This window comes from Halichoerus grypus, chromosome 7 (genome assembly GCF_964656455.1).
Source record: "Halichoerus grypus chromosome 7, mHalGry1.hap1.1, whole genome shotgun sequence".
Lineage (NCBI taxonomy): Eukaryota > Metazoa > Chordata > Mammalia > Carnivora > Phocidae > Halichoerus > Halichoerus grypus.
Window position 1 is genome coordinate 118916853 of NC_135718.1, and position 23674 is coordinate 118940526.

The 23674-nt window shown below is 37.2% G+C and overlaps 1 protein-coding gene across 3 annotated transcripts in view; it reads left to right on the forward strand.

Annotated features, from left to right (window-relative positions):
* Positions 1–23674, forward strand: part of INTS7 (integrator complex subunit 7) — a 107321-nt gene that overhangs the window by 20477 nt on the left and 63170 nt on the right. For all 3 annotated transcript variants that reach the window (XM_036095727.2, XM_036095728.2, XM_036095729.2), the window contains 3 exons: positions 3254–3300; positions 6997–7196; positions 7676–7798. In XM_036095727.2, the coding sequence (XP_035951620.2) occupies positions 3254–3300; positions 6997–7196; positions 7676–7798 (370 nt within the window). The remainder of the gene's footprint in view (positions 1–3253; positions 3301–6996; positions 7197–7675; positions 7799–23674) is intronic.

Genomic DNA, 23674 nt, shown 5'->3' on the forward strand with positions numbered 1-23674 from the left:
TATCAAATGTGAAGCTGATATCTTAGAAAGGTAGTTTTCAGACTATTTGGTATCTCTGTACTTTTCAAGCATTATTGAGGTCCTCAAAGAGCTTTTTTTGTTTACATGGACTGTATCGATTGATATTTACAATATTAGAAATTTAAATGGCGAAATTTTAAAAATATGTGTTCATTTTTAAAATAACAATTCTCTAAATATGTTAATGTAAAAATACTTCTATGAAAATAGTTGTTTTCCAAAACAAAACAATTTTGTGAGATGAGTAGCATTGTTTTTTTTTTACATTTTTGCAAATCTCTTTCATGTCTGGATGGATTCTTATATCTGTTTATGTATTCAATATTTTTGTTGCAATATGTTACCATAAAGTATATGAAACACATCTAGCCTCACACAGATATACAGTTGGAAAAGAGAAGAATATTTTTAAAGGCTTCATAGGTAGTTATGAATATTTTTCTTTGATGTTACACAAGAACTAGACAAGTGGTGGTTTCTTAAAGATTAATTGCAATGCGGACTCTAAAATCGTATCAGTGAACTTGTACTATATTACATTGAAATCTGTTGGAATCTCTTACCCATGTATGGTTTTATAATTAATGCGTTGGCGTTTTTGAAAACATTGGTTCACTGCCTTATGCAGGTCTTCCAAATGTTGACCCATTTCATTGTATCATATCAAAGGATCACATTTGTTATTGGCCACTGATCTCATCAGGAAATTCTTTAAATATTAAGTTGTCAAGTTCATGGCGATAGATACAAGTTTTCCGAAATTCTAATTTTTGCTTAGAAAGTCAGATTGGCAAAAAAATTTGCCCAGTTATTTTCCATGAATTGACAAGCCGACTTTATTCATCTTTTGAGAAAATGTCTGCCAAATAGCCAAGTCTGAATAACCATGAAGTTCCATGAAAAAATGTCTAGTTCATCTCATAAATAATTACATGGTACTTTTCCTGGAGACAGCCACTGTGTACTTATGTGTGGCTTCTGTTTTGTCAGAGAATATTAAAAAGATACTTGCTCATGGGTTGAAATTCCATAGAATTAGTAATTTTCACTGTTTTATCAAGGACGTTTGTAAGTGCATCTGGCTTCCTTCCTTCCTTCCTTCCTTCCTTTCTTTCTGTTTAATGTGAGTGCACAGGGGTGGAGAATACAGTGGCTGCTGGGACAGTTTGGTGACACTGCCTTGGGTCTTGCTAAGGTACCAGCAGTTTTGCTCATTGCTTTGGTACCAGTGGTGAAGATAGCAACATTGGTGTTCCAGGAAAATCATGAGATTTAAAAAAAAAAAAGTTACTTGCTTTGAAATTTTCAGCACAAATACGGTTTATTGCCAAGAATTCACATACAAGATGATTTTCTCTGATTAGGTGATGCTGATACAAGCAAAAGAGCACATCTAGCCATGTCTGTAGATTTTCCATTTGTGAGGCAGAGATAAAATTCTGCAGTTGAACTATTAACTCAGTCTTCATGTTTGCAGCTAAATCTTTTATGTGATAAGTTACTCCAGTGTTGAAAAGTGGCAGTGCTTGATGTCTTGTACTGACTTTTCATCCAGGTATTCAGCATTGTCAGCTGCAGACGTTTCTTAGCTGTTATGTGCACTTCTCCAGCCAGTGCATTACGATAACTTACCCTGTTAGGATTTCTAGTTTAAAAATCAATAGTTTGCTTTTAAAGAGCACATTTAAAATACTCAGTCTTTTTTTTTTAATTCTAAATAATTAGTCTTGAAACGAAACCTTAAGTTAACTGGTACCATAATACTTTCTGAAATGTCTTATTTCATAAGGCACAATAAGTTAAATTATTAACATCTGAAAAATCAAAGGATAGCTTTAGTCATATTTTTTTTATTTACAGTTTTGCTTTTCTTTAGAATAGATTCTTCCATGAATTAGAAAACTCTCCGATATGTCAGTTTTACCTTTTTCAGCATCTTTAGACCTAGACGGTACAGCTGTGGGTTGAGAAAATGAGTCTTCTAATCTCTTTGTCAAGCCGGTGATTCATTTTTAAGTATAAAAAAAATGCTTTGCAAATAAACTTTATTGTATTTTGGAATAAAATATTGTTAAATTCTAAAAAAGCAATTTTAGATAAAATTTTAGAAAAATCTTTCAAAATTTTATTGCAAAGTATGGCAATGTGTACTTCCTGATATGTTTCTGTAAGCATAAGGAAAACTTCAGGATTTCAAAACAATGATGTATTGGATGATAATGATGTTATAGATTATAGAGATAGTAATAGATATAGTCAAATATAGTAAAAGCACAGGAGAAGGATTGAGAACTGAGTTAATCTCAGAAAACATATTTGTACACTAAACCTGAACCTACTACCTTAGAAAATTCTAGGAAACACAAGAATGCACAGCTGTCAAGAGGTGATGTCATTATACATCATATAGCCTCTGGAAAACTGTGCTATTCGCTTATGAGAATGGAATTGAAAATGGCAAATAATATCTTAATGGCAGGAAATATTTTATGTAGACATCCATTGAACTACAGAGGGGAAGTATTTCATATCTTACATAGCATTCATCGTGGCTAAATGAGCCAAGCTTGATCATATTATCTGTATTATATTTCCTTACATATGATGTAATGTCTTATCCCAAATGTTCATGTTATTAATAACTTTTGCAGCACTCAGTGATATATTTATTGGGACCGAATCAAAAGCAGCACCTTGGAAAACACTTTAAATGTATATAATATAAAAAAACAATGGCCAACCTTAAATAGTTTGGTTTTTGGTAATATTCTGCCCATATTTCCTACTTGGCTTTTCTACTTCATACTTAGTCTGTGTTTCTTAAATTTAGAATATTCGAAATATATTTTATTGCTTGTATAATCAGCTTACGGTGTTAAAAGCTTTTCTTAATCAAAAGCACATCCTAAAATATCGTAGACTGAGATAATGACCTTGAATCTTTTAGACAGTGGCACTCAGTGATGCAAACTGCAACAGCACCCATAAATCAGAACATCTTGCCTTGAATACCGCTTGGAAACGGTGTTGGCATAAGCCCATTTGCTGGTGGGAATTTTGGTTTCAGTTGCATTTCTTACCCCACCCCCACTACCTGATGTTTGGAATATTAGTTACGATTTGAAGTATTATGTTTCTCCCGTGTTGATTGTGTTCTGTTTATGTCCTTAGAAAACTTAAGCAAATGTAATTTTTTTGGTTTTAAAGTTTTTACTGTTCTCTCTTTCCAAAGGGATTTTGCTGTAGGAATCTGTAACAAAATCAGTGAAATGATTCAAGGTATGTATGCTTCATTCAGTATTATGAAGTGACTTACTGGGATTTATATTAATATTGATAGCTCTTAACATTAAGTACTTACAATGTGCTTGTCACCATTCATTCACTAATTCATTCAAATAATGTTTATTAAGCATCTTCTAAATGCCCCAGACTGTTCTGGGTGCTTAGAATATAGTAGTGAACAAAACAGAGTCCTTGCCCTCGTGTAACCTACATTCTAGTGGCAGAAATGGGGGAGAGGTGGCAATAGACAAATAAAAATGATATAACAGTTGCTATGGAGAAAAAGTGAGGTAAGAAGGATAAGAGTTCCCAGAGTAGAGTCTGCACCCCAAGGTGGAAGGGGGCGCTTTATATTTTGTATATGTTGAAGGACAGCCTCTAATGAAGTGATATTTGTGTGAGAAATACAGTTATTTAGGGGAAGAGCACTCTGATCTGGGAGAGCAGAGGGCTGTTAGAAACTCTGAGGCTCTCTCCATGTTCTGTTAATGTTCCTCCAGTGTCTTCCATTTGCAGCTAAACTCAGATCCAAATTCCTTACCATAGCCTTCAAGGCCCTACTTTTCGAAACTCATCTTCCATGCTCTGCTTCATGTGTGTTGGCCCCACTTACTCCTGTCCTAGTCACTAAAGGGGCTCCAGCACTACGCGGCTCGGAGAGCACCACCTTCTTTGTATTTTTCTACGTGGCATTCCTGTGAATTGTGCAACTTGGCAGACTCGGATAGGCAATACTGTTATGTCTATTAGAAGAGGAAATGGAGCCACATTAAAATTACTTGAAGACAAAGATACAGTGGTTGAGCTTTGTCCTGTCCTTTCCTTTGTCCTTTTTTCCGCCACTGCCAGAAAAGGGCTCTCCTGCAGAAAGCTGTCATTAAAAGGAAGCATCCTCCCTCATTCATTGAGCAGTTTTTATTGAACGCTGGCTCTATCAGACAAGATTGCATCAGGAAATAGATGTCATGCTCGAATTAAAATAATCCAAGGAGGGTTGAAGGAAGGAACAGTTCAAAGGTGTAGGCAGGGTGAACTGTAGGGGATAATGTAGTCCTATACCCAAAGGTGCGGAGAGGGAGCGGTTACCAGAAACCTGGAGTCATGTCAAGAGGGCCACTTTGAAAAACTGACCTTCAGTGTGATATGACCTGATGTGACCCTGTAGAGAGGGATCCAGGGAATATATATTCTGACCTCTTTCTTCTCCCTCCCGTCCCCTGCTGGGGCTCTTCACTGGCTAAACCCAAACAGTGGGCAAATAGCAAGGGAATTGATGGAAGCTATTAGGTAAGCCTCCTAAGGTGCTGGAGTATTGTGTATATTGGGTGATGGTTATTTGAGTATATCGATATGTAGAAACCTATTTATTTATAGACCTAAGATTCATTATTGTTTCTTAAGTTTTATCTATAAAAGGATTTAAAGCAAAAGAACAGGAACTAGGGGGTTGAAAGAGAAAGAGGGAATAAAGCACAAGAGTGGCAGTGAGGGCAAGTGGAGGAAGGCTGGAGCCCAAGATCTGGAAATGGCAGGGGAGTTTGAGGAATAAAGTAGGATGCTTGTGTTTCTGCCAAGTAAAATCTCTTGAGTGTCTCTAAACCAGTAAAAATGTCTGTAAACACAAGGAATTCCATGGACCGCTGGGTGGAGCACAGATTTACAGAGGAAGAGGGGAGGGATAGGAGACAGGAGTCTCCCATGGGGAAAAGCCTACTAGGGAGAATGCTTAGGAGACTTTTGTAATCAGTCTAGAGATGGTGGTGGAAGTGGACCAGTGTGATAGCAATGGAAGCAGAATGGCATAGTCAGATTTGGGTCATATTTTAAAGATAGAACCTAAAGGATTTGCTAATAGATTTGGATGTGGAGTATGAGAGAAGTAAGGGAGTCCAGAAAGACTCCAAGGTCTGAGGAGTTATAATGATGAGGCTGTCATATACTGAAATGGGAAAAATTTTTAGAGGGGCAGGTTTGTGGTGAAGATTAAATCTCTCTTTGGCCCTAAGTACAGACTCTTCTAACTGTCCATCCCAGTGGAGGTGACCAGGAGGTAATGGGATTTATATTATCTGAAGTTCAGGGGCAGGGTGGAGGGGTAGGAGGTAGTCTTTAGCATATAGCTGATAATGGAAGCCATGGGATTATATCACCTCACTCACGAAAGGTATTGAGGGTGAGAAGAAAATTTATTACCATTTATTACCAACCCCAAGGAATACCGGAAATTAAAGTGTGGATAAAAGAGATAAATATGAAGAGATTGAGAAGGACCAGCCAGAAGAAGGACAAAAACCAGGAGGAGTATGTCTTTGGGAGAGAGTTTCAAAGACAGAATGGTTAGCAGTGTCAGATGCATTTGGTACCTTAAGGATCAAAATATTAATAACATAAGCATGATATGTATGACTGCAGAGAGAAAACCAGGGAGTCAATACTCTGACCTCATTTTTCTCCCTCCCATCTCCTGGGGCTCTCTGCTTTGGCCAGACTTAAATAGAGGCCCAATAGCAAGGGAGTTTGTTGATGTAAGCCACCCCTGGATGTTGAAATCTTCTCATATATTAACACTAACAGTTACTTCACAATGGCGAAACAGTGCTCTGCAGAGTATAAATTAGCTCTTGGCATATATGCAGTAAATTATGATTGACAGTTTTTTTGTTCTCTATCATCACAAAGCTATGCTGTAGAAGAAAAGATTTTGTGTAGCTCCAATGTTGACAGGAAAAGATGCATTGGAGTTAATCCTCATGGAGTTCCAGCTGTGTAGGCAGTAAAAAAAAGGCACTGCTACCCAAAGTTCAGAAAACCTCAGAACCCCTCCACATACAGTCTATTCACATCCAGATCTTGACTTAATGTTGAAGGAAATAATTAAAATTGTAAATATAATTAAATTGTAGCCATTGAGTATGTGCGTACATAGGTGTATGTGTACCCGTAATATATATATCTTTTTAGCATGTTGTGAGAAAGAATAGACAGCAAATACGACTTTGCTTTCTACTGTGCCTTTTAAAGGCGTTTTCTATTGTCAGCATGTAGCTTTATACTCACCGAAAAACTAATGTTAAGATAAATGCTTTTGGAAAAAAAACTATTGAATTTAATTGGGTTAGCTCTAGTATAATTATCTTTAATGTCATAAACATAACATTAGCATACTGTTTGTTTTTAAATGGTCATGTTGCTAATTGAATCACTTTTTTTTTTTAAGATTTTATTTATTTATTTGAAAGAAAGTGAGAGGGATCATGAGCAGGGGGGAAAGGTAGAGGGAGAAGCAGACTTCCTGCCGAGCAGGGAGCCCGATGTGGGGCTCGATCCCAGGCCCTTGGGATCACGACCTAAGCCGAAGGCAGACGCTTAACCGACTGAGCCACCCAGGCACCCTAATTGAATCACTTTTAAATGTGAAATATTATTGGGGCGCCTGGGTGGCTCAGTCGTTAAGCATCTGCCTTCGGCTCAGGTCATGGTCTCAGGGTCCTGGGATCGAGCCCCGCATCGGGCTCCCTGCTCTGCGGGAGGCCTGCTTCTCCCTCTCCCACTCCCCCTGCTTGTGTTCCCCCTCTCGCTGTGTCTCTCTCTGTCAAATAAATAAAATCCTTAAAAAAAAAAAAAAAAATGTGAAATATTATCAAGGATGACCGTCAGAAATCTGTCCCTAATGATTCCTTTTGCGTCCAGGTTTAGCCACACCAGTGGACTTGAAACTGAAGTTAATCCCCATCCTCCAGCACATGCACCATGATGCGATCCTGGCGTCCAGCGCACGGCAGCTTTTACAGCAGCTGGTCACATCCTACCCCTCCACCAAAATGGTGATTGTTTCTTTGCACACCTTTACTCTGCTTGCAGCTTCATCTTTGGTTGATACGCCTAAGCAGGTAATTTCAATTTTCTTTAAACTGCCTTTTCTTCAGTAAACTTGCATATTAAGTATAAAGTAAAAAAAAATAAATAACCATAAATTTTGATGATATTAGGGTCCCTTCTCTGATAAAGATCACTTTCATTTCCTTTTGCCTGCTTTTTTCTTTTCTGTATTCACAGTCCTAATTCTTGGGAGCCTTTTAGGAATATGGCGTGGAGGTGGGGGTACATGGCAGAGTGTGGGGTTGGCAGGAGAGAAAAGAAAGAGTTGAATATTCAGAGCTGGGTCCCACGCTAGAACCTTACAAGTTAAGGGATAAGTATATTTTTGTGAATGATGAGAAAGTGGCCCAAACATGAACACATAGCTAATAAGTAACTGGGCTGCAATTGGAAGTGAGTTCTGTCTCAAATCTAAAAGTTTGACTAAATTATACTACACATGGTAATTTCAGTGACAGTGTTGTTCACGAATGACTTATTTCTTTCATAGATTCAGCTTCTATTGCAGTATTTGAAGAATGACCCTAGGAAAGCAGTAAAGAGACTTGCTATTCAAGATCTGAAATTACTTGCCAATAAAACACCACACACTTGGAGTAGGGAAAACATTCAGGTATGTAGAATTTTGAACATTAATATTTTATAGAGAAAAATAATGCAATATTGTAAAAAATCATTTTACGTTACATTTTTGTATCCTCTGTCATCTTTTAGGTGTTTGAATATGAAAAAAATTTAAGGGTATTGTTGATATTTGTGGTAGATGTTGTTTTTTCAAGTGGCAAAGTAAATACATAAAACTTCTATCCTTTCATGTTTCAGGTTCTTTTAGTGAGTTAGACTTGCCTCTCAATTTCTTGTGAATTTTCCCGTAGCAGCACTAAGGCTGATTGAGAAGCCCAGTGAAATCATTTATTTAATTCCGGTCTCCTTTACTCACTTTAGGGAGAACAATTGGTGTTGACTGTGATTTATTAGGGAGAAAGTGCTAGAAGCGTAACTCAGCAAAGTATATTTTTCCTTTTCATGGAGAGGAAGGACATTCTTAAGTTTTCTTTTGTAAATACAAGAGCAGGTCTCAATCTCTAGACTTTTTTTTTTTTTTTAAGATTTTATTTATTTATTTGACAGAGAGAGACACAGCGAGAGAGGGAACACAAGCAGGGAGAGTGGGAGAGGGAGAAGCAGGCTTCCCGCTGACCAGGGAGCCCGATGCGGGGCTCGATCCCAGGACCCTGGGATCATGACCTGAGCCGAAGGCAGACCCTTAACGACTGAGCCACCCAGGCGCCCCTCAATCTCTAGACTTTTAATGTGGCATCTTTTATAGCATTTTTTTTAGGTTAAGTTAATGTTTTATATTTGTTTTTTCTTAAAATGGAACCTATTTGTTTATTCATTACTGTTAACAAATGTACCATTTTCTAAAAAATGCTCTTTAAAGTGAATTGGAAGATTGTTAGAATTTGATGTTTATTTTCATGGATTTTATTACCTCTTGGTGTCATTGTAGCTACCGTGCAACAAAAACCTTTGAATTTCAGATTATGAAACTAAGCTGCTGTGTTAATTGGTTTTTTGGTTGCAATTTTCTAAACACTTTTCAGTATATTGTGATTGATAGTCACAAATATCCTAAGAGATAAGGGCAGTTGTTAGTATTTGCATTTATAGTAGATGAACAAATTAGGGTTCAGAGAGACTTAATATGCTTAAGAGAGCTTCCTAAGAGGACTTAATTAAGAGAGCTCTGTCCTCTAATGCTTTTTCTACTAAATAATACTGTCTTTCCGAGAAGAGAATGTACTCAGTCAGCCACCAAAGGGAACCAGACCTGGTGAAGGCACTGGATCATCCCTTCTCATTTTTCTCTTTACTGTATGATAGATCACACACACATAAAAGTATGTAAAATAAATATTTAATAGTTTAAATAATTGTAAATGAACACAAGGTAGCCACCATCCAGCTAGAAACAGAACAACATCGCAGGCTCACAGAAGCTTGCCACCTTCCTTGGCACGGTCCTCCCTGATCAGAATCGTAAGCCAACCCAAAGGAAACCACTATTTTGACTTCTGTGATGATCATTTTTTCACTCTTTATTGTTTTACCACCTATATATGTTTCCCTAAAAATTAATGTTTACTTTTTGTTTTTATTTCTTGTGCTTAACATTATAATGATGAGACTCATACATGTGGTTGCATGTTTTTTCCTTTAATTGCTGTGTAGTATTCCATTATTATATGGAATGAACCACAGTTTACTTGCTGTTGATGGGTTTTTTCCAACTTGCAGCTCTTGCAAACAGTGCTGCTTTGAGCATTCTTCAATTTATCTCCTGGCACTTATGTGCTATGTGCAGGAGTTTCTTTATATACTTAAGAGTGAAATGGCTGACGTACAGAATATGTATATTTTCAGCTTTACTGGGTAATGTCAAACTGTGTTCCAAAGTGATTGAACCAGTTTACATTCTAAATAGAGAATGCGCATTGATCTCTACATCCTTAGATTACATTTTTACCAGTTTAGAAGTTGCAGTTTTAATTTCTATTTCCTTGATTACTAAAGAAGTTGAACATCCTTTTAATGTGTTTATTGACCATTGGGATTTCCTTTTTTGACATGGCTATTCAAATCTTATTTTTCTGTTGATTTGTAGTCATTCTTTGTATATTCTGGGTACTTGTACTTTATTGGCCATTGGCATTCTATATAAATTTCAGAAGCAGCTGATCAAGTTTCACTGTAAAAAAAGTTGATAATTGCATTGGGATTCCATTGAGTGGAAAGATCAATTTGTAACAAGTTGATATTTTTACACTGTTAAGTCTTCTAATGCATGAACATGCTGTATCTTTTCATTTCTTTAGATCTCTGTACTGCATTTTTTGCCTTTATCTCTTTTGTCTGATGTTAATGTAGCTACTTCAGTTTTCTCCTGGATGTGTCTATGTGATAGATTATCATTGTTTTAGGGACACCTGGGTGGCTCAGTCGGTTAAACATCTGCCTTCAGCTCAGGTCATGGTCTCGGGGTCCTGGGATCAAGCCCCACATCAGACTTCCTGCTCGGCGGGGAGTCTGCTCCCTCTGCGTCTCCCCCCACTCATGCTCTCTCTCTCTTTCTCTCTTTCTATCAAATAAATAAATAAAATCTTAAAAAAGAAAAAAAGATTATCATCATTTTACTTTTTTTTTAATGCATCTTTTTTTTTCTTAAAGATTTTTTTTTTTTCAATCTGACAGAGACAGCGAGAGAGGGAACACAAGTAGGGGTAGTGGGAGAGAGAGAAGCAGGCTTCCTGCCGAGCGGGGAGCCCGATGCAGGGCTCGATCCCAGGACCCTGGGATCATGACCTGAGCTGAAGGCAGACACTTAACGACCGAGCCACCCAGGCACCCCTCTTTAATGCATCTTTATGTTTGAGGTGTGTCCTATGTCAATTCTGCTGCAAAGACCTTACAATACACTGCTCATTTATATTCCTCTAAACTTATGCATTGTTATCATGTGTCTTAATTCTATCTTATCAAACAATTTTGTTTTATAAATTCATTGATCATTTGGACCTTCCACTGTTTTTGCTCTTCTTGCATCTCAGGCTTTCTCTTGGGGATACTTTTTCTTCTGTCTTTGGAAAGTCCTTTAGTGAGGGTCTATGGTGGTAAGCTCTCCCAGTATTTACTTGTCTTAAAATGTCTTCATTTTGCCCTCACCCTTGAAAGACACTTTCTCTGGGAATAGAATGCCCAGGACATCGAAGCTACCATTGTGCTGTCTACTGATTTCCATTATTACTGCTGAGAATAGCAGTACTCTTTTGAAAGAATTTTTTTTCCTGCTTTAAAATTTTTCTCTTTAATTTGATGTTCTGTGCTATGAACCATCTGATTATAGATCTCTTTTTAAACTGTCTAGACTATTGGTTTTCTTGAATCGTAAGATTGGTCCTTTTCAGCAGTTCTGGGAAATTGTCAGCCATAATTTTTTCAGATATTGCCTTTCCTCCTGGATCTCCACTTAAATATATATTAGCCCTTCTATCAATCCCCCATGTTCCTTATATTCTTTTTCCATCTCTTTATCTCTTTGTGCTGTGTTGTGAATAATTTCTCCTGTTTTAGTTCAATAATTATTTCTCCAGCTTACCTAAAGTCTTTCCAGATATGTCTCTGCTCTCGATTCCTATTGGCCCTCTTTTGTAGTACTCTTTTTCCTTATATACTTGGCTGTTTTTTACCTTGAGCTACTCATTTTTCTTGGAAAAGTGTGTGTGGGAATTCTCTGAAGAATTTCTCTATAGAAGGTTTGGATTTGCTTCTGCTGGGTGGAGAGGCTGGGTAGTGATATATGCTGTGGAGAAAAAGTCAAGGAAGAGGATTAGTGAGTGTGCAAGATGGAGGTTGCAGTGTTGCGTAGGGTGGTCAGGGAAGCTCTCACTAAAGTTGGCACTTGATCAAGGACGTAAAGGAGGGACCACCAACTTCATGAGCCTCTGAAAGAAGAGCATTACCAGCAGAGGGAACAGCAAGTAAGGTCCTGAGCTGAGAGCGTTCATGAGTGTGAGGTCACTGTGACTATAAGTAGAGGGGGGCGGAGTCAGAGATGCTGTAGGATGGATGGAGCAGGTTGCGCATCATTTAGGGCCTGTGAGTCCTTTGTAAGGACATTAGCACAGGCCATTATTCTTTCTTAATTGAAATATATTTGACATATAATACTGTGTACAGCATGTTGATATGAGACATATATTGTAATATGATTGCCATTGTAGTGATAATTAGTACCCCATCACATTGTGTAATTATTATTTCTTAATTTTAATGGTTGGAATAATTAAGTTCTAGAGTCTTAGCAAGTTTGATGATTATCATACAATATTGTTGTCCATATTCACTATACTATACATTAGATCTCCAGGACTTACTACTTGTAAGTTTGTACCCTTAAACATCTGTCCTATCCCCCATCCCAAGTCAGAGAAAGACAAATACTGTATGATATCACCTGTGGAATCTGAAAAGGCCAAACTTATGAAAACAGAGTAAAATAGTGGTTACCAGGGCTTGGGGGTCTGGGGGGCAGGGGACATTAGCATACTTGTTCTAAAAAATTCTCTCTGACTTAGGTATACTGAGACTAGATTGTAGGGACATAAGGGCAGAAGCAGGGAAAAACATTTAGGAGGTGACTATATAAATACTCCAATTAGAAAATACTGTGGCTCTCTGAACCCGGGGGAGCAGTGAAGATAGCAGGGAGAAGTGGTAATATTCTGGATATATTTTAAAGGCAAAGCTGACAGATTTACTGGCAAATTATTCATAGAGTATAAGAGAAAGAAAGGATGATTCAAGGTTTTTGACTTCAACAAATTTACTTGGAATGGGTAAGACTCTGGGAGGCTTATTTCTTGAAGATCAGGGGTTCAGTTCTGACCAAATAAAGTTTACGGTGTCATACATCCAAGTGGAGGTGTCAAGGAGTTGGAGTTTAATGAACAGATCTAGATGAAGTTGTAAATATGAGAGTCATCAGTTTATAGATGGTATTTAAAATCATGAGACTGGATGAGTCACCTAAGGAGAGAGAATAAATGAGAAGATTCAGGGAATGATGAAATGAGAAATAACTAGCAAAACAGCCTGATAAGAAGCAGCCAGTGAGGTAGGAGATAAACCCAGATAGTTTTATAGGAAGATGGCTGCAGTCCACTGTGTGAGATACTGCCCTATATTTATATTCTCCAAGAGATGAGGACTGATAATTCGCCTTTGCATTTAGCAAAGTGAAGTCGTTGATGACCTGCATGAAAACAATTTTATTGGATTACTGAGTACAAGAGTGATTGGAAAAACAGGAGAAATATCAGAGACAGTAAATATAGAAAGTGTTTTTAAAGGAGTTCTGCTTTACAACATAAGTCAGTCAGAGAAAGACAAATATCATATGATTTCACTCATGTGGAATTTAAGAAACAAAACAAATGATCATGCGGGGGGAAAAGGAGAGAGGCAAACCAAGAAACACTATTAACTATGAAGAAAAACTGATGGGGGCGCCTGGGTGGCTCAGGTCATGATCTCAGGGTCCTGGGATGGGGCCTACGTCAGGCTCCTTGCTAATAAGCAGGGATTCTGCTTCTCTCTCTTCCTCTGCCTCTCCTCCCCCATACCCCGTGACTTGTGTTCACTCTCTCCTCTCTCTCTCTCTGTCTCAGAAATAAATAAATAAAATCTTTGAAAAAAAAAAACAAAACAAAACTGATGGTTACCAGGGAGTAGGTGGGGGTGGGTGGGGATGGGTTGAATAGGTGATAGGGATTAAGGAGTGCACTTGCTGTGATGAGCACTGGGTGATGTATGGAAGTCTTGAATCACTAAATTGTACACCTGAAACTAATATTACACTGTATGTTAACTAGCTGGAATTTAAATAAAAACTAATAAATAAATAAAAAATAAAGCAGTTCTACTTTAAAGAGCAAAGAATTGAGATTGTACTGCTAAAGTATATGTTGTCTGTTTGCTTTTTGTTTTTATCATGGGAGGAATTTAAAGAAACATAGAAATACCATTAGACTAGGGAAATAGAGGACTGCCAGATAGTTAAGATATTTGGGTGAAGCAGTATATATACATACGGTGTCTGGCATATACATAAAAATGCTTTTTTAGGGCGCCTGGGTGGCTCAGTTGGTTAAGCGACTGCCTTCAGCTCAGGTCATGATCCTGGAGTCCCTGGATCGAGTCCCGCATCGGGCTTCCTGCTCGGCAGGGGGTCTGCTTCGTCCTCTGACCCTATCCCCTCTCAGGTGTTCTCTCTCTCTCATTCTCTCTCTCTCAAATAAATAAATAAAATCTTTAAAAAAAAAAAAGCTTTTTTAAGAGTAGCTCTAATTAAAGGTAACATTATTCTACAGTTTTCCTTCTTGTATACATTGGCAGATTGTAGGGTTGGGGTTGTGCTGTCTTAATAAAATGAATTGGGAGCTCTCTTTCTTTGCTCTGGAATGGTGAATAGCTATGACATCGAAATTTTCTGTCTCCTAAAGATACTGCTTAAAAGGTGTTATAAGTCCATCTGAACCTGGAACTTTCTCCAGGGATAGTATTTTGAGAATATTTCCAATTACTTACATGGATGTTGCCCTATTAAAGTTTTCTACCTCTTCTTGAACCAGTTTTGATAATTATTTTCCATGATAATATTTTCCATTTAATTCACTTCTCAGATTCATTAGTATCAATATCAAGAAACTTTATAATTTTTGGTATTTTTGTATTTGAAATTTTATCTTTATTTTTATTCTTACTGTTTGTGTTTATATTCCCCTTTTCTTAATTAGACTTTGCAGAAGCATGGCTTTATCTTTTTTAAGTGCTTGGAACACTTATTTTTATTCTTGTTTAATAATGAAAACACTTAAGGCTATTAATTTTCCCCTTAGTGCAGATTGCCCACTTTCCATAAATTATGTCTTCAATGCTCTCATTGCCCTTAACTTGAAATGCATTTTTTTTTTTTAAGATTTTATTTATTTATTTGATAGAGATAGAGAGAGGGAGAGCACAAGCAGGTGGAGTGGCAAACAGAGGGAGAGGGAGAAGCAGGCTACCCGCTGAGGAAGGAGCCCGACGTGGGGCTCGATCCCAGGACCCTGGGATCATGACCTGAGCCGAAGGCAGCCGCTTAACCGACTGAGCCCACCCAGGCGCCCCTTGAAATGCATTTTTAAAAAATATTTATTTGAGAGAGACAGAGAGCACAAGCGGGAAGGACGGGGAGAAGCAGACTCCCCACTGAGGAAGGAGCCCGAGGCAGGGCTCTATCCTAGGACCCTGGGATCATGACCCGAGCCGAAGGCAGACGCTTAACCAACTGAGCCACCCAGGCGTCCCTGAAATGCGTTTTTTAAAAGTCAGGTTTGTTGTAGTATAATTTATTTACAGAAACTTTTCTAAGTATACTGGTCAGTGAGTTCTAATAAATGTCTATAGTTGTGTAACCACCACCACAAATGAGATGTGGGACACTTTCCTCACTTTTGGAGTGAGGAAAATGTCTGTATTCCTTCAGGCTCTTCTGTAGTCAGTCTCACAACCACCAGTCTGATTTCTGTCCCTATAATTTTGCCTTTCTAGAATATAAATGAAATCCTACAGTATGTCGCCTTTTGTGTCTGACTTCTTTTACTTTGCATAATTCTTTGATATTTATCCATGGTGTTGCATTAAGCAGTAATTCATTCCTTTTTATTGAGAAGTAGTATCCCAGTGTATGGACATGCCACAGTTTATTTATTCATTCACAAGTTGATGGACACTTGAATTGTTTCCAGTTCTTGATATTATAAAGCAAGCTACTATTGTACAGGTCTCTTGGAGACATTTCTTAGGTCAATATGTAGGAGTTGAATTGCTGTGTTGTATGGTAAATGTATTATTAACTTTGTAAGAAACTGCCAAACTGTTTTCCATAATGATTGAACCATTTTACATACTTACCAGCCGTGTATAAGAGTTCTAGTTCTCTCTTTTTACTAGCACTTTCTATTATATGACTTTGTAATTTTAGCCATTTTAATAGGTGTGTCATGATATCTCATCATGGTTTTAATTTGCATTTCCCTATTGTCATTTATATCTCATCTATATCTTATCTGTATCTCTTCGGTGAAGTGCTTATTCTAATATTTTATGCATTTTTTTTTTTTTTTTTTTTTGGTTGTCTTCTTGTTACTGAGTTCTTTATATATTCCGGATACAAATACTTTATCAGCTGTGTATTTTGCAAGCATTTCCTATTTTTTTACTTTGATGAAATTTAGTTTATTTATTTATTTTTTCCTCTTTTAGGGTGTATTTTTTGTGTTTTATCTAGGAAGTCTTTACCGAACCCAAGGTCACAAGATTTTGCCATGTGTTTTCTTCTAGAAGTTTTATAGTTGTGGTTTTATATTCAACTCTCTGTGATCCATTTTGAGTTGACTGTTGTATATAGTACAAGGTAGGGATTGAGGTGTATTTAGATAGCCAGTTGTTCCAGCACCATTTGTTGAAAAGACTGTCCTTTCTTCATTGAATTACCTTAGCATCTTTGTTGAAAATCATTTGACCATATCTATGTAAGTCTGTTTCTGAGTTCTGTTGTTTCTTTGGTCTATGTGTCTATCCTTAAATGAATAGCACACTTTTTTTTTTTAAAGTAATCTCTACACCCAGCGCAGGGCTCTAACTCACAACCCTGAGAACAAGAGTCAGCATGCTCCTCTGACTGAGCCAGCCAGGTGCCCGAGTAGCACACCATCTTGATGACTGTAGCTTTATAGTAAGTCTTGGAATCAGATGGTGTGAGTCCTCTACCTTTGTATTTATCAAAATTATTTTGGATGTTCTAGGTTTTTTGCCTTTTCATACAAAGTTTAGAATTAGTTTGTTAGCTTCTGCAAAAAAGCTTGCTAGAATTTTGTTTGGAATCTGTATCTATAGATCAATTTGGAAAAAACTGACATAATATTGAGTTTTCTGATCCATGAACATTGTATATATCTCCATTTATTTAGGTCTTCCTCAGTTTCTCATCAGCAGTTTTTAGTGTTCAGCATACAACTCTTGTACACATTCTGTTAGATTTATTCCTAAGTATTTCGTGGTTGTTAGCAGTATTATAAATAATTGTTTTTTTAATTTCCAGAAGAGCAATTTTGATTTCTTCTTTGACCCTGAAATTAATTTTTTTCTTCTTTATTCATATACTTTTCCAGTTTTATTGAGATGTAATTGATACACATCAGTGTATAAGTTTAAGGAATATAGCATAATGGTTTGATTTATATTTATTGTGAAATGACTGCTGCAGTAAGCTTAGTTAGCATCTATCATCTCATATAGATACAATAAAAAGAGAAAAATTTTTCTTACGATGAGAACTCTGATTCACTCTCTTAACGTTCCTATACATCACATAGCAGTGTTAACTATAGTCACCATGTTGTACATTACATCCCTAGTACTTATTTATCTTGTAACTGGAAATTTCTATTTTTGAAGTGATTAGTTTTTTTTTTTTTTTAACTTTTTTTATTTATTCGTTTGAGACACAGAGAGAGAGAGAGAACAGAGCAGGGAGAGAGGCAGAGGGAGAGGGAGAAGCAGGCTCCCCGCTGAGCCAGGAGCCCGATGTGGGGCTCGATCCCAGGACCCCGGGATCATGACCTGAGCTGAAGGCAGACGCTTAACCATCTGAGCCACCCAGGCGCCCCCCCCGTGATTAGTTTTTTTAATTCATGGAATTTTTGTTGTTGCCAACCTTTTGTTATTAATTTCTAATTTTTTTTTTTTTTTTTTTTTTTTTTTAAGATTTTATTTATTTGACAGAGAGAGACACAGCGAGAGGGGGAACACAAGCAGGGGGAGTGGGAGAGGGAGAAGCAGGCCCCCCGCCGAGCAGGGAGCCCGATGCGGGGCTCGATCCCAGGACCCTAGGATCATGACCTGAGCCGAAGGCAGACGCTTAACGACTGAGCCACCCAGGCGCCCCTATTAATTTCTAATTTTAAAGTTTCTTTGTGGCCCAGTATAGGATCACGTCTTATAAATACAGTTGACCTTTGAACAACATGTGTTTGAACTGCATGGATCTACTTCTACGTGGATTTTTTTTTTTTTTTTAATAAATACAGTACAATGCTGCAAATGTATTTTCCTTACGATTTTCTTAGTAACACTTTCCTTTCTCTGGCTTAATCTATTATAAGTATGTTATACATATAACCTACAAAATATGTGTTAACCAACCATTTATTTTTTTTTTAATTTTTTTTATTGTTATGTTAATCCCCATACATTACATCATTAGTTTTAGATATAGTGTTCCATGATTCATTGTTTGTGCATAACACCCAGTGCTCCATGCAGAACGTGCCCTCCTCAATACCCATCACCAGGCTAACCCATCCTCCCACCCCCCTCCCCTCTAGAACCCTCAGTTTGTTTTTCAGAGTCCATTGTCTCTCATGGTTCTTCTCCCCCTCCGATTTCCCCCCCTTCATTCTTCCCCTCCTGCTACATTCTTCTTCTTCTTTTTTTCTTTCTTAACATATATTGCATTATTTGACCAACCATTTATTTTTAATCAGTAAGGCTTCCAGTCAGCAGTAGGCTATTAGTAATTAAGTTTTGGGGGAGTCCGAAGTTATATATAGATTTTTGACTGTGCAGGGAGTTGGTACCCCAACCCCTGTGTAGTTCACAGGTCAACTGTAGTTCAAAGGTCAGCTATAGTTTGAAGGATTTGAAAAGAAGGTATATTTTCTATGTAATTATATCAGGTATGTTTTATGTAATATAATATGTAGATAAATATGTAGTATATAACATGTTACATAGTATGTGTATGTATTGTTATATTGGTATTGTATATAATACCATTTCAATATAAAGCTATATTGAATCTACTGTATTGATGATAGTACTCAAGTATACCATCTTAAATTAGTTTTTTTCTCTTTTTGATCTATGAAGTTTTGTTATTTACTAGCGTCTCACACCAGTTTGTGTCTAGCCATTTTAATTTAAAAATCCTAATGCTCTCTGGTTGCACAATAGAACTCCTACTAATGTGAAGGAATCCTGTCTCCTATTTTAAGCTCTTTGCCTCACATTCTTTATGTATCATTGACATTGCTACTTGTTTATTTTTGTTCTCATGTATTTACTAGGTCTGCCAATTTTGTGATCCTTAACCTTTCTCTGTCATTTAGGTTTTATCCTTATAAAATAGCATTCAGTTAGATTTACCTCCTTGGACTTAATCTGAGTCTTTTTAAATAGTGTAACATAACTTATTTGCATTTACTGATATACCTGAGGGTTTTTACTTACTTCTTCCATCTTACTTTATGCTGTTTTTATACATTCTTTTTGTTTCCTTTCTTTCATTACTTCCCTTTGTTACCTTGTTTTCTTTATTCTTTTATTCTGTAGTGAATTAAAAAGATTTTTATATGCTAATTAAACTTTTTTTTTACTTTACCTTTCTCTATACTCAGTATATATTAATCTAAGAGCTTGTGTATCTCTATTAAAAATGAAAAGTGTGGTCTTTGAAATGTCACAAGTGTTAGTAGGTCTGAATTCTCCTCTTCTGCCCATCACTCCACTTTCCCCCTATGTCTTACTAAAATAATCTGCAATTTGATGATCAGTTGTCTTTTTTTTATGCTATGCAGTGGTTTCTTTTTTGTAATAAATTTTTTCATAATATATGCACTGAACTTCACAACCACATTAACGGTGACTTAAATATTAAATGTTTTGTTGATTTCACAGCTTACTAATTTCTTCATTAAACCCCATACCTCTTGAGTTTTTTATTCTGATTTATCTTTCCTGTAACTTTTTTCTTTGGTTAGTTCTAATTGAAAAAAATATATTTTTTAATATTTGTCTATCTCACAAAGAATTTTTTCATGTGCCTGAAACCTGAGCATATTGATTTTATTTAAATAGATGTGGTCAAATAATCATTACTTGAGAACCTAGATGTATTTTTGAAAATATTGAAATAGAGCAGAGGAAAACAGTGCTAATGATAAAACCTTTACAAGATAATAGTTTGTTGATTTCAAATTTGAATTTAACTCCCAATTACCAAGAGTAATTCTTTTTCTTCTAAGGTTTCCTCCTTTTATCCTTCTGTCCATCCTTCCTTCCTTCCTCTCAGCCAATCTTATTCACCACTGATTGATTTTTGAGTTTTGGAATTTTAAGAGCAATTGTGTCTTTTTCATTGCTACTTTTACTGGTGTGTTGGTAGGTATTATAATTTCCACATGGAATCATACATTCCAGGTTTAAAGGAAATACTTCCATTCTGAATGTTAAAAACCCAAAATGAAGGCCTAATATAGTATATTATTATTAAAGTAGTTGAAAACAGAATAACTTCATAGGAACAAAAATATTTTCTCATGTTTATAGTTTTGTTTGGATTTTTTTTATCCTTACTAACATAAATATCCATTTTAGTTGGTGTTAATTTGTATTAATAGTTTACACTATTCCGATGTTGTAGTTTTATCTGAAGAAGTTGATTTATACAACCTGTTACAAAGTGAAAGATTATCTGTTCTGGATATTTTCAAAGATATAATTTTATTTTTGGCTTTATATCTCCTGAGAGTTCTGTTTTGTTCCTTACCTAATACTAGGAGGAATGATAAGTTAAGCCTGAGAATTAGTTCTTTTAATCATCTTTTTCTTTGTGGGTTAGTACAATGGAAACAAAAATTAGAGGGGTTATGTCTCTGACAGAGTACTTTTAAACATAACATTTTTCTATACCTTAAAGACTAAAAGCTTTTTGCTGTGCTTTTCTGGAACACATCCCTGGTGGGCAGTCCCATTCTAGGGTAGAGGAGAAGCCCCTATTTAGGAACTGACCCAGAAAACAGTAATTCAGGACAGAGCTTCAGTTGAGCAGTGAGGTAAGCCAGCTGAGAGAGAGAAATTCAGACCAAATAGTCAGTGAAGAAGACCGTGGTAGTGAGTGCGAAAGGGGGTTGTGTTTGAAGAGTTAGATTTTTCCTTTTTGTCAATATGAAAAATGGACCTGGTAAGACAGTTTTGTAATAGGTCATGTCCTTGGAACAGAAGGGAGCCACATTTCCTCGTTGAAACAGGATTGACATGCCATCTCTGGGGAACTTTGTGATGTGCTCTGTTAAGCTAACTGATTTGGATTAATGAACCTTGAAATCAGTGTGTATTTACTGAGAGCATTGTAGGTACCCAATACTGTGCTGAGTGACAGAAATTAGAAGATAACATGGTCAATAATTTTATCAAAAATTTTTCTAACACTTTTTCTCAATTTTTTAAATGGTAAAATTCTTTTTGCTTTTTAAAAATTATTAATACTCGGGGCGCCTGGGTGGCTCAGTCGTTAAGCGTCTGCCTTCGGCTCAGGTCATGGTCCCGGGGTCCTGGGATCGAGCCCCACATCGGGCTTCCTGCTCAGCGGGAAGCCTGCTTCTCCCTCTCCCACCCCTGCTGCTTGTGTTCCTTCTCTCTCTGTGTCTCTCTCTGTCAAATAAAAAAAAAAAAAAAAAAAAAAAAATTATTAATACTCATGTAAATGTCTTTGCACATGCCTTCTCGATTATCCCAAAAGGTGAAATGTCTCTTAATACACAGAGCACTCTATAAGACATAATTTTGAATATGTATAAATACAAGACATAGTCCTTAACTTCTGGGGATGTTTGGCTGCGGATTTTATTCCTAAACGTAAGCTAATTAACAGCGTAAGGCAGGATAATTTAGGCAGTAAGAAGACATAGGTAAATGGCAATGGCTTAAGTATTTGAATAAATAGAAAAGACTTTGGTATTACTTAAACACAATCACTTTTTTAAAAACTGCTTTCTTTTGCACTTCAAAAACAGCATCTGTGTTGTTTAAAATAAAAACAGCTTTTATTTCTTTGTCCTTCAATCTTTAATACACTTGCATTTAGATCTGTTTCCCTATCACTTTTGCTTAGGCACTTCAAATGTCACCAGGGTTCTTAATGCTAGGTCTGGAGGCTTGTCGGCCTTTGTCTTCTTTCCTTTTAGTGTATTTGGCCCTGTCAGCCTTGCCCGTTCCTTGGCTTCTTTGCACTGAACTGTCCTCACTCATTTTTCCTACTGTCGAAACTGTATCCTCTCTGGATTCTTCACTGCCCTTTTTCTTCAGAATTGCGTCTTTGAGTTGAGTCTAGGTGCTTCCTTCCATTTATTCTCTGCCATTCTGATGGCATCCCCTCACATCAGGGTGGGCATTCTCCAGCAATCTAGTCCTTCTCCCTGAGCTTCTGAACTGCTCTTTTTTTTTTTTTAGCATTTTATTTTATTTTTTAATTATTATGTTAATCACCATACATTACATCATTAGTTTTTGATGTAGTGTTCCATGATTCATTGTTTACATATAACACCCAGTGCTCCATGCAGAACATGCCCTCTTTAATACCCATCACCAGGCTAACCCATCCTCCCACCCCCCTCCCCTCTAGAACCCTCAGTTTGTTTTTCAGAGTCCATCGTCTCTCATGGTTCATCTCCCCCTCTGATTTCCCCCCCTTCATTCTTCCCCTCCTGCTATCTTCTTCTTCTTTTTTTTTTTTAACATATAATGTATTATTTGTTTCAGAGGTACAGATCTGTGATTCAACAGTCTTGCACAATTCACAGCGCTCACCATAGCACATACCCTCCCCAGTGTCTGTCACCCAGCCACCCCATCCCTCCCACCCCCCACCACTCCAGCAACCCTCAGTTTGTTTCCTGAGATTAAGAATTCCTCATATCAGTGACGTCATATGATACATGTCTTTCTCTGATTGACTTATTTCGCTCAGCATAACACCCTCCGGTTCCATCCACGTCCCTGCAAATGGCAAGATTTCATTCCTTTTGATGGCTGCATAATATTCCATTGTATATATATATATCACATCTTCTTTATCCATTCATCTGTCGATGGACATCTTGGCTCTTACCATAGTTTGGCTATTGTGGACATTGCTGCTATAAACATCGGGGTGCACGTACCCCTTCGGATCTCTATATTTGTATCTTTGGGGTAAATACCCAGGAGTGCAATTGCTGGGTCATATGGTAGATCTATTTTCAACTTTTTGAGGAACCTTCATACTGTTTTCCAGAGTGGCTGCACCAGCTTGCATTCCCACCAACAGTGTAGGAGGGTTCCCCTTTCTCCGCATCCCCACCAACATCTGTCGTTTCCTGATTTGTTAATTTTAGCCATTCTGACTGGTGTGAGGTGATATCTCATTGAGGTTTTGATTTGGATTTCCCTGATGCCAGGTGATGTTGAGCACTTTTTCATGTGTCTGTTGGCCATTTGGATGTCTTCTTTGGAAAAATGTCTGTTCATGTCTTCTGCCCATTTCTTGATTGGATCATTTGTTCTTTGGGTGTTGAGTTTAAGAAGTTCTTTATAGATTTTGGATACTAGCCCTTTATCTGATATGTCATTTGCAAATATCTTCTCCCATTCTGTTGGTTGTCTTTTGGTATTGTTGACTGTTTCGTTTGCTGTGCAAAAGCTTTTTATCTTGATGAAGTCCCAATAGTTCATTTCTGCCCTTGCTTCCCTTGCCTTTGGCGATGTTTCTAGGAAGAAGTTGCTGCGGCTGAGGTCGAAGAGGTTGCTGCCTGTGTTCTCCTTTAGGATTTTGATGGATTCCTGTCTCACATTGAGGTCTTTCATCCATTTTGAGTCTATTTTTGTGTGTGGTGTAAGGAAATGGTCCAGTTTCATTCTTCTGCATGTGGCTGTCCAATTTTCCCAGCACCATTTGTTGAAGAGACTGTCTTTTTTCCATTGGACATTCTTTCCTGCTTTGTCGAAGATTAGTTGACCATAGAGTTGAGGGTCCATTTCTGGGCTCTCTGTTCTGTTCCATTGA